The sequence below is a fragment of the Mobula birostris genome, chromosome 6, assembly GCF_030028105.1.
Source record: "Mobula birostris isolate sMobBir1 chromosome 6, sMobBir1.hap1, whole genome shotgun sequence".
Taxonomy (NCBI): Eukaryota; Metazoa; Chordata; class Chondrichthyes; order Myliobatiformes; family Myliobatidae; genus Mobula; species Mobula birostris.
Genome location: NC_092375.1, coordinates 69,424,762 through 69,449,811, shown reverse-complemented (window position 1 = coordinate 69,449,811; position 25,050 = coordinate 69,424,762). Strand labels below are relative to the sequence as shown.

Genomic DNA, 25,050 nt, shown 5'->3' with positions numbered 1-25,050 from the left:
TCACTTTCACCAATCAACTTCCCAACTCTTTACTTCATCCCTCCCCCTCCCAGTTTCACCTATCACCTTGTGTTTTTCTCTCTCCCATCCCCACCATTTAAACCTACACTTCATCTATTTTACTCCAGTCCTGCCGAAGGCCCTCGGCCTGAAACATCAACTGTACTTTTATCCACAGACACTGCCCGGCCTGCTGAGTTCCTCCATCATTTTGTGTGTGTTGCTAAGAACAAATATTGTGTTTCTTTAATTATCCCTATTTCAAAATCATGGAACTTTCCACAAAACAGCAATGTATCAGTATCCTCACATTTTGGAGATGTATTAGCAGGAAAATAAAACAGCATATCCTTTAGACCTAATGCAAAAATAATAATTCTGATAGATCAGCTGTAAAAAGCTGAGATACCCATTCGTCTCGACAGAAAAGTATTTACAGGCATGCTTTTCTTATATTTTAGTTTTGATGTCAACTTACAGGCAATGTGGTTTGGTGTTTTTTAATGTCTATTTTTTTTCTCTTTGTTGTGCAGAATACTTTGAACAGTGGCAGAGTGTTGTAGCAATTTTGTTCAAAATTACAGGCAGTTTAATCTGATTGCCTGGCTTTTGTCATGCATGCATCTCAGCATGCGCGTGAATGTGTGTGCAGATGCAAGCATGTGCAAATAGGCCCAAGTTAACAAAAAAAACTTCATAAATATAAACTAACAAAAATCTCTGTACGCTTACTTGTTTTTTGAAGCCAGTGAAGTACTGAAATTTAATATTCCACCAATACAATTTTTATTCCTTCTCCATATTGACTCTAATACTTATTTTGAATTCTATCAACGACCAACGAATTTTAAATTTTTCAGTTTTTTTTTAAAAGGATCTAACCTGAACCTTTGGTTCATATTTTGTTGAATTGGGATACCTATTGGTGTGAAGCCTTAAACAGGTTTATTTATGCTCAGTTAGGGTAGATATTTTTGCCCAGGAAGATGAGTGATGTGTAAGCTGATGACAATGTCGTGAAGGTAATTGATCATCAGACAACTTCGCAGAACAATAGGCAGCAATGAACAGAAAAGAGGATCAAACAGGAGGATGAATTAGAGTATATGTATTCAGTGACAAATCTGGAATAGAATCAAAAATAACAGTTAAGAAAATAAAGAAACAAGAAGATTGAATTTACAAAATTTAAAACCACAACAATTCACAGAACAGTCGTGAACAAATATCACACCTTTCAATGGGTTCTTCTATTATAAAAATGTAATCCATAATGCCTCCATATACTCCACACACAACTCATCTTGTCCTTTTATCCCTTCTACAATTACCTGGCTTCAATTTAACTGCATCAATGTTATTTGCCAATTTGTTAAATAAAAACAGATATGCTGGAATACTCAGCTGGTCAGACAACTCAGTGAAGAGGGAAACGGATATCATTTAAGGTGATGGCCTTTTAGAATTCCATCAGAACTTTATTTTTAAAAATAATTAAAAGAATAGGAAATGAAAGCATGAAGGTGAAAGGTAAAGAAAAAGAAACCTAATTTGGTTCTGTCTGGCTAAGTATTTCCACCATTTTCTGCTTTTATTTTGGGTTTACAATATAAAAACTAAAGCAAATCTCCACAGTTCCATAAGGACGTTTTTCCGTGATCTTCCAATTGTTTATATCCATGCTGGAATTTTACACACAGTTCACCAAACAAACGTAAAGTGGGTGATGTTGTACTGCAGGACATGTTGAGCACCCTCTGTGCACTCATGAGGGGTGTATCGGGCATCAGGGAGGGGTGTTTGGGGTGTATGGGGTGTTAGGGAGGGGTAGCACCTCTGGTGGGGAAACATGTCGTGTCCTTTTCAAGGCAGTTAGTCCACCTTTGGTCCCCACCTGGCACTCAGCTCTCACCTGTGACTTGCCTTAGCTGTTTGCATTCAATAACGGCCACACCCCAGGCAACGGCTTCGACAAGCCGGCTAAACCAGGTGAGGGTAGCCAACGGGTCTCAAACCCTCAGTGAGATAGGGAGTTGTCTATCTCAGCATGTGAAGACAGACTCCGGCAGATTGAGCGGACGAGACCAATGGAAGGTCCAATGGTCAAGAAGGCAGTCTCTGCAAGCGTTGTGGAACGTGTAGAGCAGGATAAGACACGGAAGACGTCCTGGTTATCCACTGCGCCTAGTCCCATCTCCAGCCTCGACTCTGTTTTGCCACTGGATCCAGATGGGAATTGGGAAGGGAGAGTGAGGCTGACGCTGCACAACTCTCCCTCACTTAAATCCAAATCACGTGCTAGTCTTGACACCATCATAAGGGTGTTGAGGTCCTCATCAACGTTGATGATGGACGAACACGAGTTACTTATACACACACACACACACACACACACAGAATGGTAGGTTGTGTAGAGAGGTCAGAACAAAAGAACTTTGAAAAATAAATACCAAAGCCTGTTCTAGATTTTAATACCACTCACGTAATTTTAGTTAGAGAGTAGAAGTACTAAAAGGAAGAGAGTTTTGAAGCACAAATATTTAGGGTGCCTCAGGGTGGAATTTTAATAAATAAAAGCTATTCTAGGTTAGTTTGACCTTGTTAACTATACATCATCTTAAATGACACTGTTTCCTCCTATGGGAGATTTAGAACTTGAGGTCACTATTTAAAAATAGGAGGCTGCCTATTTAAGACACAGATTTTTTTTTGCTCACAAAGGATTGTGTGCCTTGGAACTTACTTCCTCAAACAGCATGGAAGCGAAGTATTTTAATATATTTAAGGCAGAGGTAGCCAGAGAGTTAATAAGCAACAGTAATGAAAGGTTACAATGAATAGATGAGAATTAGGTAATAGCTTATCCATGATCTTACCTAGTGGCAGAGCAGACTTGAGGGTCTCGTCCTGCTCCAAATTTGCATATTTATATGAAAATTTGAAATTAATGCTCACATATATCTATTTCACAGAATAAAAGATATTTATACATCATAGAAAGATAAACGTAGCACACAAAAAGGTTGCTGTAATGAACATTTCTATATGTATAATTATTTCTATCTGTATATTGTATATTCAATCTGTATATTGTATATTCAATCTATATATAGTCTACATCTATTTCCATCTATACCCTGTTGTAAAATCATAGATTCAGGACTTCAGGATTATTAGGAGATTAAACATTTTAGAAACTAGTTCAGTCTCATGCCCTGGCTAATATTCCTTATATCCTTCTTTCTTTCTTTCTTTTTCAATCTTTTTATTAGTTTCAGCATCATGTACATTACAGAAAAATAGATACAGAGAGATTAGGATTACATTATTGAAAAAATAGTTTATACAAATATAACCTCAATTGACACATAATTCATGAACCTCCCAAAGTCTCTAATATAGGGAATTATAAGGTAAAAATAGAAAAAATATCATAAAAAGAGAAAAAAAATTTCCCCCAAAGAAGAAAAAAAATCTAAACCAACTAAAAGAAAACTAAACTAACAAAAAGAGAAAGAATGGGCTATTATGATACCTCAAATAAGACCAATAGTATCATTAACTCTGCTCCTCTCCCCGTATATAGAATAACAAAGTAGAATTGGAAAGGGTCAAATTACATCATATGAAAGTATTGAATAAATGGTCTCCAAATCTCTTCAAATTTAATAGAAGGGTCGTAAATGACGCTTCTAAATTTTTCTAAATTTAAACAAGTCATAATTTGCAAAAACCATTGAAATGTGGTAGGAGGATAATCTCTTTCCAATTCAATAGTATTGATCTTCTAGCTATTAGTGTAACAAAAGCAATCATCTGACAAGTTGAGGGAATCAGATGATGTTGTTCTATCATTGGTAAACCAAAGATTGCAGTAATATGATGGGGTTGTAAATCAATATTCAAGACAGTTGAAATAATATCAAAGATATCGTCCCAGTATTTCTTCAGCAAAGGCATGACCAAAATATGTGAGTTAACGAAGCTGTCTCAGAATGACATCTGTCACATACAGGATTTAGATAAGAGTAATAGCCAGCTAATTTATCCTTAGACATATGAGCTCTGTGTACTACTTGAAACTGTATCAACACGTGTTTAGCACATATAGAAGAAGAATTAACTAATTGAAGAATTTTTTGCCATTTCTCTATGGGTAAAGTAAGCTTAACTTCCCTTTCCAGTTGTTCTTGATTGAATTTGATATATCTGGATTTATTTTCATAATCATATTATAAATAATTGCTATTGAACCTTTCTGAAAAGGATTTAAATCTAAAATTCTTTCCATTATATCCAACGAGTATGAAATCGGAAAGGTAGTAAGAACAGTATTTTAAAAGTTTCTAATCTGTAAGTATCTAAAGAAATGGGATCTAGGTAAATTATATTTATTAGATAATTGTTCAAAAGACATGAAACAATTATCCAAAAATAAATCAGAAAAACATATTATACCTTTAGTTTTCCAGACTAGATTGGCTAGATCCAAAAAAGAGGGTTGAAAAAGAAAATTAAGTAGAATAGGGCTATATCATTCTTAACCCAGCTTTCAATCTCACCAAATAAAATAAATCTTTGTACATAAATCTCAACTTGCCCTTCCTTGCTCTCAAAACAAATTGGCCCATATATTGCAGAGAATATCATAAATTCCCTGAGTAACTGCCACAATTCCCAACATAAGTGGCAAGCTTGGGGTCACTTCTTATGCATGGAGGAACATGGAAGTCCTGAATCTGCTAGCAACTGTCCATGACTTTTCTTTCCTAGCTTAGTTCCAATGCCAAAAGTGAGGTACACCCCAGCACTTATGCTAATGAATCTGTTGAAGTAACCACCTGTTCAGATTTGAGCTACCTAAGAAAGGACAGTTCTATTCACTTGGAAAGCAGAATGATTGCAAGTGTCCAGATTATGTTTTTTCATTCATTTCCATTTTTAAAAATTATTTTATATTTAAATATCTTTGACATCTGGCTAAGCCAGAGCATATTTTAGCCATCCAGCAGTCTTTTCATCACTTTTCTGGGAGGGGCTTTTTTCCCTTCTCATGAAAAGACATTGGAAGCTTGAAAAACAGCAGCTCATCTTTATTTGTCTCAGAAAATATTACCAGAACAAAGCCCAAAGGTCACAACAGACTGAGCTGAAGACATTTCAAGAACATTAGTTGAAGTTAAATTGGCTTGACCTAGTATAAGCTTTTATGTATAATACCGTAGCCATATACTGTATACATAAATGCAATACATCCCTGTAAGAAATGGTTGATTAAGAATAAAGCTAATGTGTAACCTCATTCCTAGAGCTCAAATAGTAGGTATAATTTTGACATTTATATTGAAGTGCTTCTTCATAATTCACTCTCAGGGATTTAAAAACACAATAAATACCATCCCAGTTAATATTGAGAGGAAAATAATGAATCAAACAAATTCTGTTAAAATTTAGATGAATAAAAGGTGAGTGAAATGCCAGTGTTAAAAGGAAAGTTATTAGAATTTTTACTATAGTTTATGTAATATAGTGCATAATTGTTCACATCTTGCACAAGTATACTGAATGTCAATTTTTTAAAATTATGTAAGATATTATCGCATGACCACTAATGGCCCTTTTGTTAAAGAAAGGATAAAAATGTAAAGGGATGGAATGAAATGTAATACCTGCAATGCAAAGTATTGCAAAAGAAGGCAACACACAATAGTGAATAAAACTGTACACAGAGATTTAAAGGAAGTAACAGCAGACTACTCGTCAAGATAATTTTAAAAAGTATATTGCTAGAATACGCTGGTTATACAGGAGAATATAAGATAACAAAGCTTTTAATGAGATTTTATCATGTCCTAATCAGAACAGCGTAATAGATCATTTGTGCTTTACAAAAGATAGACTTGATTGTGACAAGACGAGGATGTACAATGAGAAAGATCTAGGCCCAAAGGGGATCAGCAATAAGTAATTAGAAAAGCTTAAGCTCCACAGTATTGAGAGGAGATTAAAGCAAGAACTTGATGTTCCAAATCATTAAAAGGTGCATACAATTCATGTTAAAATCAGGCATAGGGGACACATGGTGAAAATAATGAAAGACAAATTTTAACCTGAGAACTCTTTATTCAAAGAATGATAAGTATCTGGATTACCCTACCAAATATGTCACTGTTTATAAACATTTTTAACAGTACCAATAAATGAAATTTAACTCATTCCTTCCCATGGGCTCTTTAGAAGAGCTACCTACATGTTCCCATTCATCACCAATTCAAATCTTTCTTCATCAAATATTTATGTTCTTGCCTTTTAAAATACAATTTGTTATTTAAAAACCTATGCCAAGTTTCTTTAGTGTCAGTAAAATGATCAACACATTTGTGGAGGAGCAATATCTCATCTTCCCTCTGAACACAATCCAGTCCTCTGGACTTAGTATTTGAAATTAACAATTTCAGGTAACCCACTCCTATTCTTTGTTACGTTTCCTCTCCACAGACAGAAAAGGATTTCTCTGCTTCAATATCTTTTTTTCTCTTCAGTTTTTTTTAATGTAATTATTATCTTGACAGCTTTGGTCTACACACGATCAAATACATTCCCTCTGTTTTCTTCATCCTCCTCATCTCTACAATTTAAACCATCCTTCTTCCTTCTCTTTTCCAGTTATGACAAAGGAACTTGACCTGAAATATTGATTGTTTTTCTCACTCCTGATGTTACATGACCAGCTTTCAGCATTTTCCGTGTTAAATTTGAGCAAACTTTTTGCTCTATATTTTTCGGAATTGTACAATCATTAAAACTCAGGAAGAGACCTTTCAGCTCTTTGATCCCCTGCTGGTTTTACATAACAACAATCCAGTAAGCCCCATGTCTCAGTTCTTTCCAGCAAGCCCTGTAATTTTCTTTCTTCATATACTTATCCATTTCCTTTGTGAATATAATGAATGAATCAGCTTCCACCATCCTTTTAGACAGTACATTCCAGATCATAACTACACATTACATAAAAGATTTCCCTCACATTTTCTTCAGTTGCTTCAGTAATCTATGCACTCTGGCTCTTGACACAGATTCATAAGCCAAACAGTACGTAAACAGGCAAATGGATACTATTTGCTTCAATTCCACCTAGAGACTTCTTAAATGCTGTCACTACCTGGAATACGCTGCCTGAGAAAGTGATAGAAGCAATCTCACACAATGTGTACCAGATACTCACAACTCTCTGGGTGAAAATGATCCTCCTCAGATCTCCTCTGAATCTCTTTATTTACCCTAAATCTATGTCCACTTGTTTTATCAACCTCTGAAATGGGTAAAAGATTCTTGCACTCCAGTCCAGATACTTCTGCCAATCGAAACAGTTTATCATTATTTATTTGTTCTAGGTATTCCATTATTTTGAAAATTTCTTTCAAACCTCCCCTCAATGCTCAAGAGGGAACACACTTGTTTCTCACATCTACCCATGAAATTAAAATTTCTCATTCCTTGAACCAATAATCTAATAAATGCTCTCTGTGCCTTCAAAAGTGCATGATCCAGAACAGGGCTCAGTAATCCACAACACCTACATGATATTTTGTACAGCTTTAACATAACATGCTTTACAAAGATAAATAATTATGCATTAGTCAGTCAAAGTTAGGCTGAGGGAAAATATAAACGATATCGCTAAGCTTCCAGTTACGTAACTAGATAACTATATTTAAGGGTGCTCGATTGGTGTAAAGCACAGAAGGTAGTTATTCAGCATATCAGGTCACTGCCAACTCCTCTGTTTTTTCTCTTCCCTTCTCCTTGTGCCCCTGCAACTTGTTCATTCTAATGTGTAATAACTCAAATTTGACTTTTTTTTTACCGTAGGCAATTAAGCTACTGGCAAATCTTTCCAAGTTGAGTGGATATTGAAGCAGCTCATAGAAATCCAAATAATCACAATGAGAACATGCAAACTCCACACAGAGAGTATCCAGAACAGGGGTTCCCGACCATTTTTTATGCCATGAATCCCTACCATTAACCAAGTGATCCATAAACCCCAGGTTGGGAACCTCTATCTAGAATCAAGATCAAAGCCAGATCGTTAGAGCTAAGAAGCAGCAACATGAACTGGTCTGCCAGTGAACCTCGCCTCATAGCCTCTACTATCTCCTTGGACTTCTCTCTGTGTTCTGTCATGGATGGAAAAGAAGAAGAGATGAAGTATGAATGCTTTGGGAGTTTGGGAGGGAAAAGGTCCAGCTGTGGAAACAAAAGCCAATACCATGTTTAATGCAGAGCCAGACAGAAAGACCAAATGTCCCTCTTCTGCACTTACGTTTTTATATTCTGAACAAAACAAATAGAAATTTAAACTATTTCACTTTAAAACATGCCTAAAACCAAGTTCCTAAAAATATATGTGCTCCTCCAGCACCATTGGGTATTTCTTGTTTAAAAATGAATTGTGACATTTAAAATGCAGGCTGTCTAAATTAGAATTCAAGAGGAATAAGCTCTAATAGGCCAATTAATTTATCTCCATTAAATATGCTCTTAAATCATGAAGATGGCTTTTGTAAGCGCTAAATATTTTGCTGACAACAAATTAATTAAGGTATTCTTCCTTCAAAGATACTAGTAGAGTCAATAAATGCTTTCAAAGAAAGAACATGTATTTCACAAACGCCTTTCATACTCTTGGAATACTTAATAAATTACTTCAGTATTGCTGTAGACAAACAACAATCAAAGCGCACATGAAAAGATACCTGATGTAAAAAAAATCATTTTGTTTTACTGGTTGAAAGTTGGATAGGACACCAAGGAGAATACCTCCTACAAAGGCATTGAATAACATATACCCATCTGAACTGAACACAGATTCTCATCAGAATGAAAGATGATAATTCTAACAGTACTGCATAAAGTGCAGCCTAAATTGCATGCTCAATCCTCCAAAGCAGTTTCCAAACACACAGCTTTCTGATTCAGAGTAATTGTGCTAGGTGCACAAACCTTTTAATCTCTGATAAATCACACATAATACAATGACTTTTTGAGAAATTCGATAACATCCATCTTCCAGCTCAGGTGCAATAAACAACACCAAGATACAGTTCCCTCTGCTACAGATCATAAAGGATGGGGACTCTATTCTTACACCTCCTCTGAACTGACTGGTTTACAGTACGATAAAACTCTGATAATCCAGTATCTGATAGTTGAAATCCACATGGTTAGGCAACTGGGTTACTTATTAGTTTAAAATGTGAGCCAGGGTTTAGACTGTGGGCTGGGAGTGCAACTGGGATCAGGGTCTAGACTCTAGTCTGGGTGTGCAGCTAGGATCAAGGTCTAGACTGTGGACTGGGTGTGCAGCTGGGATCAGGGTCCAGACTGTGGGCTGGGTGTGCAGCTGGGATCAGGGTCTAGACTGTGGGCTGGGTGTGCAGCTGGGATCAGGGTCTAGACTGTCTACAGGGAGTACAGCTGGGATCAGGATCTAGACTGTGGGCTGGGTATGCAGCTGGGATCAGGGTCTAGACTGTGGGTTTGAATTGCAGCTGGGATCAGGATCTAGTCTGTGGATAGCGAATGCAGCTGGGATGAGGGTCTAGACTGTGGGCTGGGTGCGGAGCTAGGATCAGGGTCTAGACTGCTGACTGGATGGGCAACTGGGATCAGGGTCTAGACTGTGGACAGGGAGTACAGCTGGGATCAGGATCTAGACTGTGGGCTGGGAGGGCAGCTAGGATCAGGGTCCAGACCGTGGACTGGGAGTACAGCTGGGATTAGGGTCTAGACTGGGCTGAGAGTACAGCGGGGACCATGGTCTAGACTGTGGGCTGGATGTGCAGCTGGGATCAGGGTCTAGACTGTGGGCTAGGAGTACAGCTGGGTACAGGGTTTATACTTTATACAATAAAGTATAAAGTACAAAGTAGACTGTGGATTGGGTGTGCAGCTGGAATTAGGGTCTAACTCCATTTGAAGCCACACATTTAACTTGAGGTGCATCAGATAGTGCTGCATCAGACTGATCAAGGGATGATAATAGGAAAACAATTGAATTTAGAAAACTTAAGTGTCATCCTTGGAAAATCCATCAGAGGTCTTCTAGACTTCATGCTATGAAGATATCACTTTCAAGGAAATAGAATGTCATTCCAAGCCCAATTCTTGTTAATTGATTTTTAAGCATAAATGAAATTTGGATTGTTGGCATACAATATCATTTTGACTCCTTTCTTCAAAACCATATTCAATTTATTTATGTTAATTAATATTAAATGTGCTATTCTGCGTTGGTTAGAACTGAGAACTGCCTCTGATGCAATAATAAACATGGTTTTGCATTTTATTTCTCAGATAAATTCTGTGGAGTATAAGGCATTAATCACTTAATTACTGCATCTAAAAAATGTCTGAATAAATTCTTGTACTTATTGTGAAATATATACTATATAATCTTGAGATGTAAAAGCTGATTTTTTTTAGTGAAATGAAAAATTCGGCAAATGAATCCTGGAACATTTTATCTTATTCTAATAGAAAAAGAAATGAAATATATTTGTCAGGAAGTATTTTGATGTTTAAGTACATCAGAAGACTTGTGTACTAGTGAAGTCTTTGTAAACCAACAGAAAAAGTCATGGAAATAAGTGTCACTTGAACTATTTACTGTAATTCCATTTACTCCCATATTCAGAACTACTCTGTTACATTTTAGCTATGTACGTTCTGAGGTAGTAGAGCTTTGTTTACATTACTGGAACACAGTCAGAAAAATTAGTTTTCACAAAAACTCATATCCATCTATATCCCACAATACTATTTTCCATGACTAGAGACCACAGACAGAAAACACAGCATCAACTACAGAATATGGAAGTTAAGATTTACCTTGGAATCTCAGACGATGCTTATTAAAACAAACAAATGAAGATTCTAATGAAGAAATAGTTCTTATATCAAATTCCTCAAAACCCATTCAGTGGGGTGCAGGATTGTCCGTGTCCTACACTGCAATTGTGACCATACAACTATTAACAATGTAACAGACTTACCTTACATGCTTCACTAGTCTCAGTTAAACAAGGGTGTCCCTCCTTATCATGGCTAGGGTCAACATGGTTGTTCGATATTTCTGTCCAGAAGTAAATAAAAGTAAATATTTAATGAAAGCAACAAATCACAATAACATAATTTAACATTTAAATTTAAAGTTTTACAAAGTAGCACGTGCATCATTCTGATGTTGCACAAACACATTTTTAGTTAACTTTCCGGAGCCAACTGAGAACTTAAGTTTCACTGAACAAAAATATTTCACATAACGACTGTGTAACTAGTCTCATGCTACCGTTGCTGTCTAATGTCCACAGATTAGCTCAAACATTGATGTAAAGCTTTTGTCAAATTATAATAGGCCAAGTTTAGTGTAACAGGATTACTATGACAAAATCCATTAAAGCTGTAAACTTTATATGCGCTATTTTGTTCACATTTCACAATTGTGGGAATCTGAAAGGACATTGAGAACATCTGGTAGAGATCACTTTTCCTTGTACATGTTTATGAACAGCGCTAACAGCTAGTAAAGATCATAGAAGTTATGATCTTTATAACTTGTTTAAAAACCTTTTATGTCTTTTTATGTGACAACCATTAGTCCCTACAGGAAACATTGGCTATGTTGCAATTTATGTCAACTGTTCATTGGGAGCTTTGATCCAGCTACAGTCTTTTCCCATTTATTTTATTTTGTTTACTTATTTTTCTGTACCTCTAATTAATTCATGAAAGTTAACCAGATTGTTGAACAAAGACAAAGAGGGATAGTTCCATACTAAATTATTAGTTGAAGAAAAATAGCAACTTAGCAATGCAATCACAATGGTCATTAAGGAAACTGTGCATTACCTTTCTTCTATATGTACCACATGAGAATGTAACCCATAAGAATACAGCTACACATATTATGAACTTGGGAGATTTACAAGCGGAAGCCTACCCCATTGCTGAGGCTCATATCAAATAATGGTCAGTAAATATGATAGCATCAATAAGATTGACCTCTGCTGTCTAGAACATCACAATGATAAATGTTAAGTATAATATCCTGTAAAAAGCCTGTAATAGGATCAATTTTTTTTGGATGTGAGGTGCTGAAAAAAGTGTGAGTGGGTCCAGGCACATAGTAGGAAGCTTAAGCTTAAATCCCACATCTTCCTAAAGATTTATGATCTAGCTCCCAGCTTCCTGCTGGATCTACAGTCAGTGTGGTGGCTCTGATATTAGGGTTTACATGTGGATACCCAATGAGAAGGTGAATGAGATGAGAGGCTGAAATCAACCCCTTCATTTCATTCAATAACAATACTCGATCTGCATGTACTGCAGGTCCACGTCTCTCCATAGAATTTCCATCAACCCTTGCTGCTACGTATCAATGTATCAATCATACAGTTAGCTCTGGAAAGGAATTAAGTTTTTTTTAATGTCCCTTCTTAGCATCATTTTGTTTTTTTTATTTTTCCTCCCCTTTTGCTTGATTAATATTTATGCAAATTTTGTTTAGGAACCTGCTAGGTGTGCAGTTTTCTAAAAAAGAAAGTATGATCAACTCTTAAAAGGAAAGTATCCATGATAAGAAAACAAATCAGCACAAGAAGCAGCAGCATAAATGAGGCTCAGCTGATTTATGAAGCACCGATTTTTATTCTGTGCTTAAGACTACATATGCATTTGCTAGTCATTCCAGCAGTTAGCTTGCCTATTTAACTTGAAATAGCATGTCTACTTATTTAGCCAAAAACTGCCTTAATACAATGCCAATGAGAATTTTAAGGAGAATAGCAGAGAAGTACCAGGCAGACTGCTAGTATTTTGTACCTTTGCTCAAATCTATTGTTCTATTCCTGCCAGAAACAGCAGTCTTAGCCGAGCTCATCCATGGCTGAAAGCGTCACTGCATCGAATCACATCGGACCCAAAAGATTCAGCTTAACATGTAATTTAATGCTGATCACTGATTCCAAGACAAGAACTAAACACTAAAAGTAACATGCACTTGCCTCCAGCAATCTTGTCATCAATATCCTACAATGCTAAGCTGGTTGGAGCTGCCAACCTATATAGCAATCCATCATCTATTGTAAACGTTTTGTGCATCTCAAAAGCTGAAAGGAGGAGAGTGTTTGGTTGATACTATTATAGAATTTTGGCTAGTCGTCTTGGGTGTCTGACAGATCCCACAGCTGAATTTATAGTCTAGTACACAAAGGAGCTTTGATTTAACAGGTCATCTGTTCTTGTGTTGCATTATCCTTTCAGAAGGTTTAAAGCAGAAAGAAGAAATACTAGTGAAAATCATTGAAAATGGATAAGTAACGAGAGACAGCACATTCAAAACTCAAATGTAATAATCACAATTCCACACCATTAAGTATGGTTTCAGTAGAGTTATGGGAGATGGATGCATTCTCTCTACCTGGAGATCATCATTGCCTGGAATTTGTGTATCACAAGGAGTACTGTGCACATTAATCCAAGATTAAAGACTGGCCATATAATTACAGTTGCTGCATTATTTGAGTTACTGTGAATGCTGCTGAATACTCTGCATTGTACACTGTGCACTCATCAGGCAACAGACTTATTCTGATCTTATGATTAATAAACTGCAGGTAGTTTTAAAGAAAGTTAGTGTTGTCCTCATATTGAAGTGATAATGCTGCAACAACCACAACCTTTGAGCCAGCTGTGATCCTTTGATCAGCATTTATAAAGCACTTTTGATACCTCACATGGGCAAATATCACAAATGTCAATCAGAAACTGCCCAGCTGATACATCAGCTTTGTGCTTGTGGTTTATTGCATGCAAGTCACCTAATCCAATCTCATTTTGCTGCTTGTTATATGTTCAACAGTGCTCTTTTTGAAACAACACCAGTACAAAGTATTTCTATAAAAGCTGCCTCAACAATATACAGAAAAGTCCAAATCCCAATAAACACAAGAGTTTCTGCAGAAGCTGGGAAGTGAGAGTAACACACACAAAATTCTGGAGGAACTCAGCAGGTCGGGTAGGATTAATGGAAAGAAATAAAGAGTTGACCTTTTGGGCTAGGGAAGGGTCTCGGCGGCTCGAATGTCAATTCTTTATTCCTGCTGAGTTCCTCAATCATTTTGCGTAGATGACCTAGATTAAATTATTTCTAGCTTTCTCCATGCTTTAGATGATCAGATTTCTACACCATCTCTTTCATTTATTTGCAAATGATCAAATTGTTGATCAATTTTTTTTAAAAAGCATGCAAAGTAAATTTCTTAAGAAATGGAAGATTTTTGTTTACTCATTTTGATACACTGAAATGTTTGTTTGATGTTGTTAACATTTCTGCACTATTACACACACCCATGACAAATGTCAACACAGCCAGGACATTATGAAGAATTTTTTAAATTAAATTATAAAAGAATAGAAATAACCCACCAGCCTTATAAGGCAAGTAAATAATAATATTGGAATGTAATTATATAACCTGTTAGCCAATGTTGATTTTGATTTAAATAACCAGACGGAATGTAAAAGAGAGAGCTAACCTATTGTTTTCTCGCAGACACCTCAGGTTAAAATCCTGTGCACTGTTACTTTCTCAAAGAATCAGTCTTATGATTATTGGTTTTATTTAATATACCAGCAGTGAATCCTACCTTGATGGCCGGATGCAATTCCAGTATCACCCAGCTCATCTGCTGTTCCCATCTTTCGCAGAGGTGACTGACAGACATTCTCATCTGCTGGCTGACCATAAGTCCGGACAGTGAGGGAAAGTGAAGGTGCAGATAAGATGGTCTTCAGGTCAGATACAACCAGATCTTTTGCTTTCATCTTATTAATCTCTAATACTTCATCGCCTAATTTTAGACCTAAATGTAGAAGTTGAATAAAATGTGTTAACACATTTTAAACTGTAAATTAATAAATGTTTACAACAATTCATTTATCATTTTTAATTTACCATTACAAAAAATATTCCTTTGGATTCTTCCTTAGTGATTCATTTTTGCCAGCTACATGACCAAATAATTAATTCATAAAGTCCTTGAGAGAAGGTATGTAGTGACAGCAGCCCTCTGCAAATTGTGCAACTATTTTCTCTTATTTGGGAACAAGCCTGGCCTTTTCTGAATATTTTCTTATGAAAGAATGTATAGATTCACCACAGATGCTTAGTGCTATTGAATAGGATATAATCAGAGAAGTGTCTCGGGGAATTTTGATTAACTTAATAAATAACAAAGTGTCAGCTAAGATATTTTTATGTTCTGATCTGCTAAACTACAAAAAAGAATTTACAAATTAAATTAATTGACTGAAAATTGGAGCAAGGGAGATTTACAAAAGAGTTATAGACATAAATGATTACAATCATCTCAAAAAAGTAGCTATGGAAACATTTTACAATGAAACCTATCAATCAGATAGTATGTTATCTTTAAAAGTACATCACTGGGATAAAGTGCATTGGAAGAACACTAAACTAACCACATGTAAACAACAGATGAGGCCCCATGTGCCACCTAGGCACTAAGGGTTCAGACGACCAAACGTAAACAACAGATAATTAAAGTTCAGCTGTATAATTTGAAAATCTTTACAAATTCACATAAGTATATTTTTAGTGCAAACGGAATTAAAGATTACATTGTTGAATATCAGTATCTGCAAAGTTAATGCCTGCCACAAATATGCAGTCAATGTCGATGGTCAGGTCAGTCAGCTGGCAAGATTAATTTGATGCTCACGCTACCATTTCAGAGCTTAGTGATCCACTCACCATTCTCTTAACTTCACACAACTGAATAGACATTCAGTAACAACAATGGGAACTCCTTACTCATCACCCCAGTGGTTTAACTGCATTCGAGATTATTGCTGGTTTATTCTACTGGTTCTTTCTATACACCCTATCCTCGTTATATGCGGGGGATACGTTCCCCGAAGTTGACGCATAATGTGAATAATTATTTAAATGGAGAAAATAGGGATGCGTTCCAGAGGACTTCCTAAATATATTTTATCTGTAATTTATTCACATTTTCATACCAATACGACACAAAAGCAGTACTACAAGACAACATTAGTATTATACTTAATCAATTTAAGCTAATATTCAGTGTAATAAATTATAAGAATTAACATCCGAGGATGTACAGCAGCGGTCCCCAACCACCAGGCCGCGGACCGCTACGGGGCCGCAAAGCATGTGCCACCGGGCCACGAGGAAACGATACGATTTGGCGATATGAGTCAGCTGCACCTTTCCTCATTCCCTGTCACATCCACTGTTGAACTTGAACGCACGCGAGGGCATTACCCACGCGTCATCTGTGTCAGCACAGGAAGAAGATCAACTCCTTGAGCTTGCAAGTGACGGCGGGCTGAAAAGTATGTTTGACATAACATCTCTGCCGGCATTCCAGATCAAAGTCAAGGCTAAATATCCTGAGATAGCCACGAAAGCAATGAAAACGTTGTTTTCATTTCCAATATCATATCTCTGCAAAGCGGGCTTTTCTGCAAGGAATGCAACGAAAACTAAATTGCGGAATAGACTGGACATAAGGAACCCCTTTCGAGTATCGCTGTCTCCCATTACCCCTCGATGGCACCATCTTGTTGCAGGGAAACAAGCCCAGGGCTCCCACTGATTCAGCAATATTGGTGTGTTGCAATGATTTTATATGTTCATACGGGGAAAATATGTGCTGTGTGTTTAATATCCAAACGTTACTTAATATGTATGATGCTATTGACTTATAAGTACTTATAATTGACATCGCTATATTCATGCACTGTGTTACATAAAACCTAAAGTAACACTAACATATAGTAAAAGCAAGAACGATACGATAAATACACAACCTATATAAAGTAGAAATAATGTATGTAGAGTGTAGTTTTACCGAACAGAATCGCCAAAAACTATTTGTAGAAAAAAATCGGCACGTAAACACATGCGCATGTCACGCATGCGCACACAGGTGCCCGCGCAAGGCTTCATGGTCATGGTAGTCTTTCTTGGGGTAAACACAACGTATTTGACTGCTTCTCTTGTCCGTTAGCAACCCTACCCGCCCCCCCCACCCCGGTCGGCCGCTCCGCAAGAATATTGTCAATAATAAACCGGTCCACAATGCAAAAAAGGTTGGGCACCCCTGATGTACAGTACTCACCAACAGTGGGCAGGTGTGTTTGCTCCAGGAGATGAGTGGCTGTTGTGGTGTCGGGCAGCTTTATATGGATAAGGTGGATAGTTGTGGTCATCAGGATCATATCAAGCACAGCAAGGGGTGAAGGAAGACTCACAGAACTCTTAGAACTGCCGGCAGGTGTTACCGATTTGAATAAAGTGGTGAGGGTTGTTTGCTTGGCAGCATTTTGTTTTAAATTTTCATGTAGGGAAGAAAGGTTAATGGCAGGGAATGACTGAAATGCTGACTCAGTTCTAAACGTGGGTCCATGTCCATCGCCATTTGTGCCAAGTGTTCGGACTTCCACCATTCCCTCACTGTTGGTAAGCTCCCGGGATTTTCAAAATCGTCTGTTGCTTGCAGCATCTGAGAGATAGTTCGCAGTAAAAAAAATACGCAAGCCTTAAATGTGGATTACACCTTGGTCGAGTGGTTGAATCAGCGATGTTGTGTTAGGCGGCAGGAAATGCACTGTTATGTTAGGATGAATGCTGTCCAAATGTTTAGGATGGGCTGGCGCATGACAAGCAACAAAAGAACTTTAAAGGCAAGATTCTGTTCTCCGCAGTAGCGTCCCATAGCTGTATTACCTTCAAGTGATGCCGTGCTGTTTATAATTTCCAACTTTTTTTCAAGTGTTAAAGCGGTTCTCTACCGCTCGGCTGACGGCCCAGGACATGACATCGGACGCTTAGGAGGCATAGTTAAATATTTCAAGCACAAAATCATTGCACCGTAGGTAAAACCAACAGAAGTTTAAGATCGCGCATCCACACCTTGCCAAAACCAATGCGAGAGTGGTGGGAGTGAAATTGTGAGGAGCGTGCACCTGACTTGTATTGGCGGGAAAGCACTGCTTCTCATCCCAACAGAGAGACTGTGAGGCGCGCGCACGTGACTTGTATTGGCGGGAAAGCAGTGTTCCTCGCATAACTGTGAGTTTTGGACGCATATAACGAGACGTTGGTAGAAATAGGTTCCTCGCATAACTGTGAATCCGCATAGTCTGAAGACGCATATAACAAGGATAGGGTGTAATTGTATAAGAGTACAGTGCATTCTGCAATTATGTAACATTACTAAAGCCCATTGGATACACTGGGATAGGATCAAACTGGTTTCAAAATTTCTGCATTGCGTGATTACTTTCAAAGTGAGGTACATACATTGACAAGTATTTCGCTTAGAATATAACATGAATGGAAAACTCTACTATTCTTGATCAAAGCAGGTCAAACTGCTGAAAGAAAGCACTCAGCTGTACGCTATATCCACTCAGTGTGTTGGTGTAGTAACTTATCACTTTGAATCTCTCTTTCACACAATTGCATGAAGATGTTTACACAGTCCAAATATTCCTAATAAATTCAGCCATGACTTACTCCAGCCACATCCTCAACTTCAGAGTAGTCTGAAAATATCCATGCTTGTAGCTATCAAGTTGACAGCTGGTGTTAATTTTCATGCACTGGATCCTTTCAGGTTTAAGCTGGAGATATCTGCAAAATGTTACAGTTTGCTGTCCTTTGCAGTATTTTGGTTAGAAGTCACTGATGCCCTGTGTAATTAGTTTCTCCTGCTAGTCAGCACCAAGCAATCACATTCCACAATACTAAATGATCATCATCATTATCAGGTGCCATGCCCAGATTGAGCTTTGACTGTCATAGCTCACACACTCCTGTTTTGGGTCAAGTGGATCAATTCATTGGTATTCATTTCCAGTTCTCTGGCTGCTGCCTCCATCATCATTTGTCTTTGCCTTCCTCGTGCTTTCTTCCCTTCAATCTTTCCCTTAATCACCGTGCATTCTAACTCCTCTTTCCTAATCACATGTCCAATGACGTCACATTGCCTTTTCATTATCTCATACATTATTTCACTCTTTGTATTTGCTCTGTTCATGACATCGTCTTTAGATATTCATTTCATCCATGATATTCTTTGCATCCTCCTCAAAAACCGCATCTCTGCTGCTTCAATTCATTTCCTCATGTTACTAGATATTGTCCAACATTCTGATCCATATAACGTAACTGGATAAACGTAACATTTCAGTACTCTGAGACGGGTTGTCATGCCTAGTTTAGTGTTGGTCATTATACTCTTCATTCTCGTAAAGGTGTCTTTTGCCATCCTTATTCTTCTTTTGATGTCCATGTCACACCTGCCATCTGATGTCACCCAGCTTCCTAAGTAGCAAAAGTTCTGTACTTGTTTTATGTCTTCCCTGTTTATTCTCAGCCTGCAGATAGGATTCTCCTTCTTTTTGGATATCACCATACATTCTGTCTTTTTGCAATTGATAGATAGACCCATTTTTGCACTTTCTTCAACAACTATATCAATTAAGCTTTGTAGTTCTTCCTCCGTACTTGCAATTAACACAGTGTCATCTACATATCTGAAATTATTGATGTTTTCAACATCACCTTTGATTCCCAAGATGTGTCTGATTTTTTGTAATATTGTTTCACTGTACACATTAAACAAATCAGGGGAGAAAACACACCCTTGTCTAACGCCTCTCTTGATTTTTACTAACTGACCCACTTCTCCATCTATTCTTACAGCGGCAGTTTGTTCCCAGTACAGATTTCTGATTAGGCGGAGGTCTTTCGAATCTAGATCTAGAGTTTCCTGTAATATTTCAAATAACTTATTGTGCTTCACTTTATCAAATGCTTTTGTGTAGTTAATAAAACAAGCAAACAAATCTTTTTGACTTGAATAGCTCATTCTGATGGTATCCTTAACACCAATATCACGTTTCTTGCACCTTTGTCTTTCACAAAACCACATTGTTCTTCACCTATTTCAGCTTGTATCTTACTTTCAGCTCTTGTCATCAAAATTCTTAGAAGCATCTTAGTGATATGGCTCATTAAACTTATGGTCCTATGTAATTCACATTCTATTGCTCCAGGTTTCTTAGGATGAGTGATAAATACCGATTTTTTCATCTCTTCTGGTATTATTCCAGTCTCATGAATGTCATTGATTAAATCAGTAAGTTTTTCAATTCCATAATCTTCAAGGGCAATAATTTGTTCTATTACTAATTCATCAGGACCTGTTGCCTTTCCTTTCTTCATCTTATTTATTGCATTACGAACTTCAGATTTTAAAATACTTGGACCTTCAATGTTCTTCTTAATTTTTGTTTTATTGTCTCGATCGTCTTCAAACAATTCCTGAATATCTTCAGTCCATCTGTTCATAATCTCATCTTTTTCCATGATAATGGTACCGTCCTTTGCATTCAAACATCCACCTGAAGAACAGAGGAGCTTTTTACCAGTGATGTTCTTGATTTGTTGATGTACTCTTTTTGGATCGGTAATAGGGATTCTTTCTATTTGCTCATATTCCTGGTTTAGCCATTCTTCTTTGGCTTTTTGACATAAGCTTTTAACTTTTTTATCTAAGGACTTATATTCCATAGGATTTGCTTTCTTCAGTCTCCTTTCTTCCATTAGATTTTTGATTTCATCTGTCATCCATTTATTCTTTGTGTTTTTTTTAGGAATCACTGACTTTGCTGATTCTACCAAGCCATCCTTCAGAGAGTTAAACTTCATTTCTGCATGATTGCTATCATCTTCAACAGATTCTATTTCTAGACTTTGAAATCTATTCCTTACTTCAATTGTAAATTTTTGTCTTAAGTTTTCTTCTTTAATTAATTGCAAGTAGTCAAGGGATTGTTCAGGTTTTTGCTAAATGATACACTTCGCAATAATTGCAGGTGGCCCCTTTGTGCATACTATTGTCAACATAAAGAATAAGTAAGTCGATTTTGAGGTGCGTACAAATTAAGAAGGACACAACTAAGAAAACAACTAGAAAGCCATTCGGAGAGAATAAATGAAATATGAAGGTAAGCTAGCCAATAATATAAAAGAGAATACCAAAAGATTTTGCATATTATATACAGGGAGAGAGAGACAATAGTGGATACTGAACCATTGGAAAATGATGCTGGTGAAGTAGTAATGGGGGGCGGGGCCAAAGAAATGATGGACGAACGTAATAAGTGCTTTGCATCACTATTCATCGTGGAAGACACCAGCAGTGTGCCAGAAATTCAAGAGGGTCAGAAAGGACAACCAATAGGCTCTTGAACTAGTGGGAATAATTGCACTCAACTTCACTTGCCCCATCATTGAACTGTTCCCACAAGCTATGGACTCATTCTCAAGGACTCTTTATCTCATGTTCTCAATATTTTTTTTGCTTATTTATTTATTTATTTATTTATTATTTCTTTTGCACTTGCATAGTTTGTTCTCTTCAGCGCATTGGTTGTTTGCTGCCCTGTTGAATGCGATCTTTAATTGATTTTATTATGGCTCTTGGATTTACTGAGTATGCTCACAAGAAAATGAATCTCGAGCCTATATGGTGACATTTTTGCATTTACTTTGAACTTTGAGTGTAATTGCTATTACTAAGGAGAAGGTGCTTGGGAAGCTATAAGGCTTGAAGGTAGATAGGTCACCTGGACCAGAAGGACTATACACCAGGGTTCTGAAAGCGGTAGTAGAAGACATTGTGAAGGCATTAGTAATGAACCTCCAAGCATTACTAGATTCTGAAATAGTCCAGAGGACTAGAAAATTGCAAACGTCACTCCACTCTCTAAGAAGGGAGGGAGACAAAAGAAAGGACATTATAGGCCAGTTAGTCTGACTTCAGTGGTTAGGAAGATGTTGGAGTCTATTATTAAAGGATGAGGTTTCAGGGTATTTGAAGGCACATGATAAAATAGGCCACTCTCAGCATGACTTCCTAAAGAATAAATCTTGGCTGACAAATCTATTGGTATTCCCTGAGGAAATAAAAGCCAGACTGACAGGGGAGTGTGAGTGGATGTTGTTCACTTGGATTTTCAGTAGGACTTTGACAAGGTGCCGCACATGAGGCTACTTAACAAGATAAGAGCCATGGTGTTACAGGAAAGATACTAGCATGAATAGAAGACTGGCAAAGACCGGCAGGAGGCAAAGAGTGAGAATTAAGAGGGCCTTTTCCAGCTGGCTGCCGGTGATTAGTGGTGTTCAGCATGAGTCAGTGTTGGATCCACTTCTTTTCACATTGTATGTCAAGGATTTGGATAAAGAAATTGTTGACTTTGTGGCCAAGTTTGTGGCTGATACGAAGATAGATGGAAGGGCAGGTAGTACTGAAGAAGGAGGGTGTCTGTAAAAAGACATACACAGATTGGGAAAAAAGGCAAAAAAGTAGCAGGTGGAATATAATATAGGAAAGTGCAAGGTCATGCACCTTGGCAGAAGAAATAAAAGTGTGGACTATTTCATATGAGGGGTGATTGGTAAATTCCTGACCTAAAGTAGGAAGAGTCAGTTTTAGAAAACCTAGCACATTTATTTTTCAACATAGTCCCCTCCTACATTTACACACTTAATCCAGCGGTCGTGGAGCATACAGATCTTGGAACTTCAGAAAGTGTCCACAGCAGGGGTGATTGATAAGTTCGTGGCCTAAGGTAGAAGGAGATGAGTTATAGGGCTCCCGTTACATGCACATGCAGTTCAACACTTTTGAGTGATTATGCAGAAAGTTTGAAGTTAATAACTCATCAGTTAATAAGTCATCAGGGGTGATTGATAAGTTCGTGGGTGGCCTAAGGTAGAACAAGATGAGTTATTAACTTCAAACTTTCTGCAAAATCACTGAGTTGACCTGCATGTGCATATAATGAGAGCAGTATAACTCATCCCCTTCTATCTTAGGCCACAAACTTATCAATCACCCATCTGTGGACACTTTCTGGAGGTCCAAGATCCATATGCTCCACGACCGCTGGACTAAGTGTGTAAATGCAGGAGGGGCCTATGTTGAAAAATAAATGTGCTAGGTTTTCTAAATTTGACTCCTTTTATCTTAGGCCACGAACTTATCAATCACCCCTCGTAAATAGGAAGAAAATTCAAAATTCAGAAGTGCAGATTCCTTAATGGTTAACTTGAGGTTGAGTCGGTGTTGAGGAAGGCAAATGTAATGTTAGCATTCGTTTAACTAATTAACTAAATTAGCAAATTTCATGTCACATGACTGTGATAATTACCCTGATTCTGATTCTGATTTTGAGAGAACTAGAATATAAGAGAGAGAGAAAAGAGAGAATCAGGTTTATTATCACCGGCATGTGAAGTGAAATTAGTTAACTTAGCAGCAGCAGTTTAATGCAATACATAATCTAGCAGAGAGAGAGAAAAAATAAATAAAATAAAACATAATAATAAATAAACAAGTAAATCAATTACATATTAGGTTAGATTATGAGAACACTCAGTCCTCTTTTATTGTTATTTAGAAATGCATACATGCATTAAGAAATGATACAATGTTCCTCCAGAGTGATATCACAAAAAACAGGACAAACCAAAGACTAACACTGATAGAACCACATAATTATAACATATAGTTACAGCAGTGCAAAACAATAGCATAATTCAATAAAGAACACACCATGGGTACTGTAAAAAAAAAGTCTCAAGTCCTGATCGACTCCTGAGTCCCCGATAGCAGGCGGCAAAAGGGAGAAACTCCCTGCCATAAACCTCCAAGGCACCAACAACTGCCGATGCCTTGGAAGCAGCCGACACTGAATCCATCCATCCAAAAACTTTGAGCCTCCGACCAGCCCCTCCGATACAGCCTCCCGAGCGCCTTCGACCTAGCCCCGGCCGCCAAAACAAGCAAAGCTGAGGATTCGGGGCCTTCTGCTTTGGAGATTCCAGTTACCACACAGTAGCAGCACCAGCGAAGCGGGCATTTCAGAAGTTTCTCCAGATGTTCCTCCGTATTCTCACGTCTGTCTCCATCAAATCAGAATTGTGCACGGTCCCCTACTTGACAGATTACAGATATCATTCACTGGAGAGGCCGCGCGTGCTGCGTCACGTGCCATCTTCTCCTCCTCCATTAAATAGATTATTTAAAAATGTGCAAAATCAGAAAAACTGTATATTAAAAAGTGAGGTAGTGTCCAAAGCTTCAAAGTCCATTCAAGAATCGGATGGCAGAGGGGAAGAAGCTATTCCTGAATCGCTGAGTGTGTGCCTTCAGGCTTCTATATCTCCTACCTGACAGTAACAGTGAGAAAAGGGCATGCCCTAGGTGCTGGAGGTCTTTAATAATGGATGCTGCCTTTCTAAGACACAACTCCCAAAAGATGTCCTGAGTACTTTGTAGGTTAGTGCCCAAGATGGAGCTGTCTAGATTTGCAACCTTCTGCAGTTTCTTACAGTCCTGTGCAATAGCCCCTCCATACCAGACAGTGATGCAGCCTGTGAAAATGCTCTCCACGGTACAACTATAGAAATTTTTGAGTGTATTTGTTGACATGCCAAATCGCTTCAAACTCCTAATAAAGTATAGCCGCTGTCTTGCCTTCTTTATGACTACATCAATGTGTTGGGACCAGGTTAGACCCTCAGAGATCTTGACACCCAGGAACTTGAAGCTGCTCACTCTTTCCACTTCTGACCCCTCTATGAGGATTGGTATGTGTTCCTTCATCTTGGCCCTCCAGAAGTCCACAATCAGCTCTTTCATCTTACTGATGTTGAGTGCCAGGTTGTTTCTGCGGCACCATTCCGCTAGTTGGCATATCTCACTCTTGTATGCCCTCTCGTCACCACCTGAGATTCTACCAACAATGGTTGTATCGTCAGCAAATTTATAGATGGTATTTGAGCTATGCCTAGCCACACAGTCATGTGTATACAGAGAGTAGAGCACACACCCCTGAGGTGCACCAGTGTTG

At 37.7% G+C, this 25,050-nt stretch overlaps 1 protein-coding gene across 9 annotated transcripts in view; it reads right to left on the bottom strand.

The window, feature by feature from the left end:
• The window catches only part of LOC140199090 (rho guanine nucleotide exchange factor TIAM1-like), a 299,957-nt gene that overhangs the window by 108,535 nt on the left and 166,372 nt on the right, over positions 1 to 25,050 (bottom strand). For all 9 annotated transcript variants that reach the window (XM_072260579.1, XM_072260580.1, XM_072260582.1 and 6 more), the window contains 2 exons: positions 14,712 to 14,927; positions 11,058 to 11,137 (listed from right to left, as the gene is read on the bottom strand). In XM_072260579.1, coding sequence (XP_072116680.1) covers positions 11,058 to 11,137; positions 14,712 to 14,927 — 296 coding nt within the window. The remainder of the gene's footprint in view (positions 1 to 11,057; positions 11,138 to 14,711; positions 14,928 to 25,050) is intronic.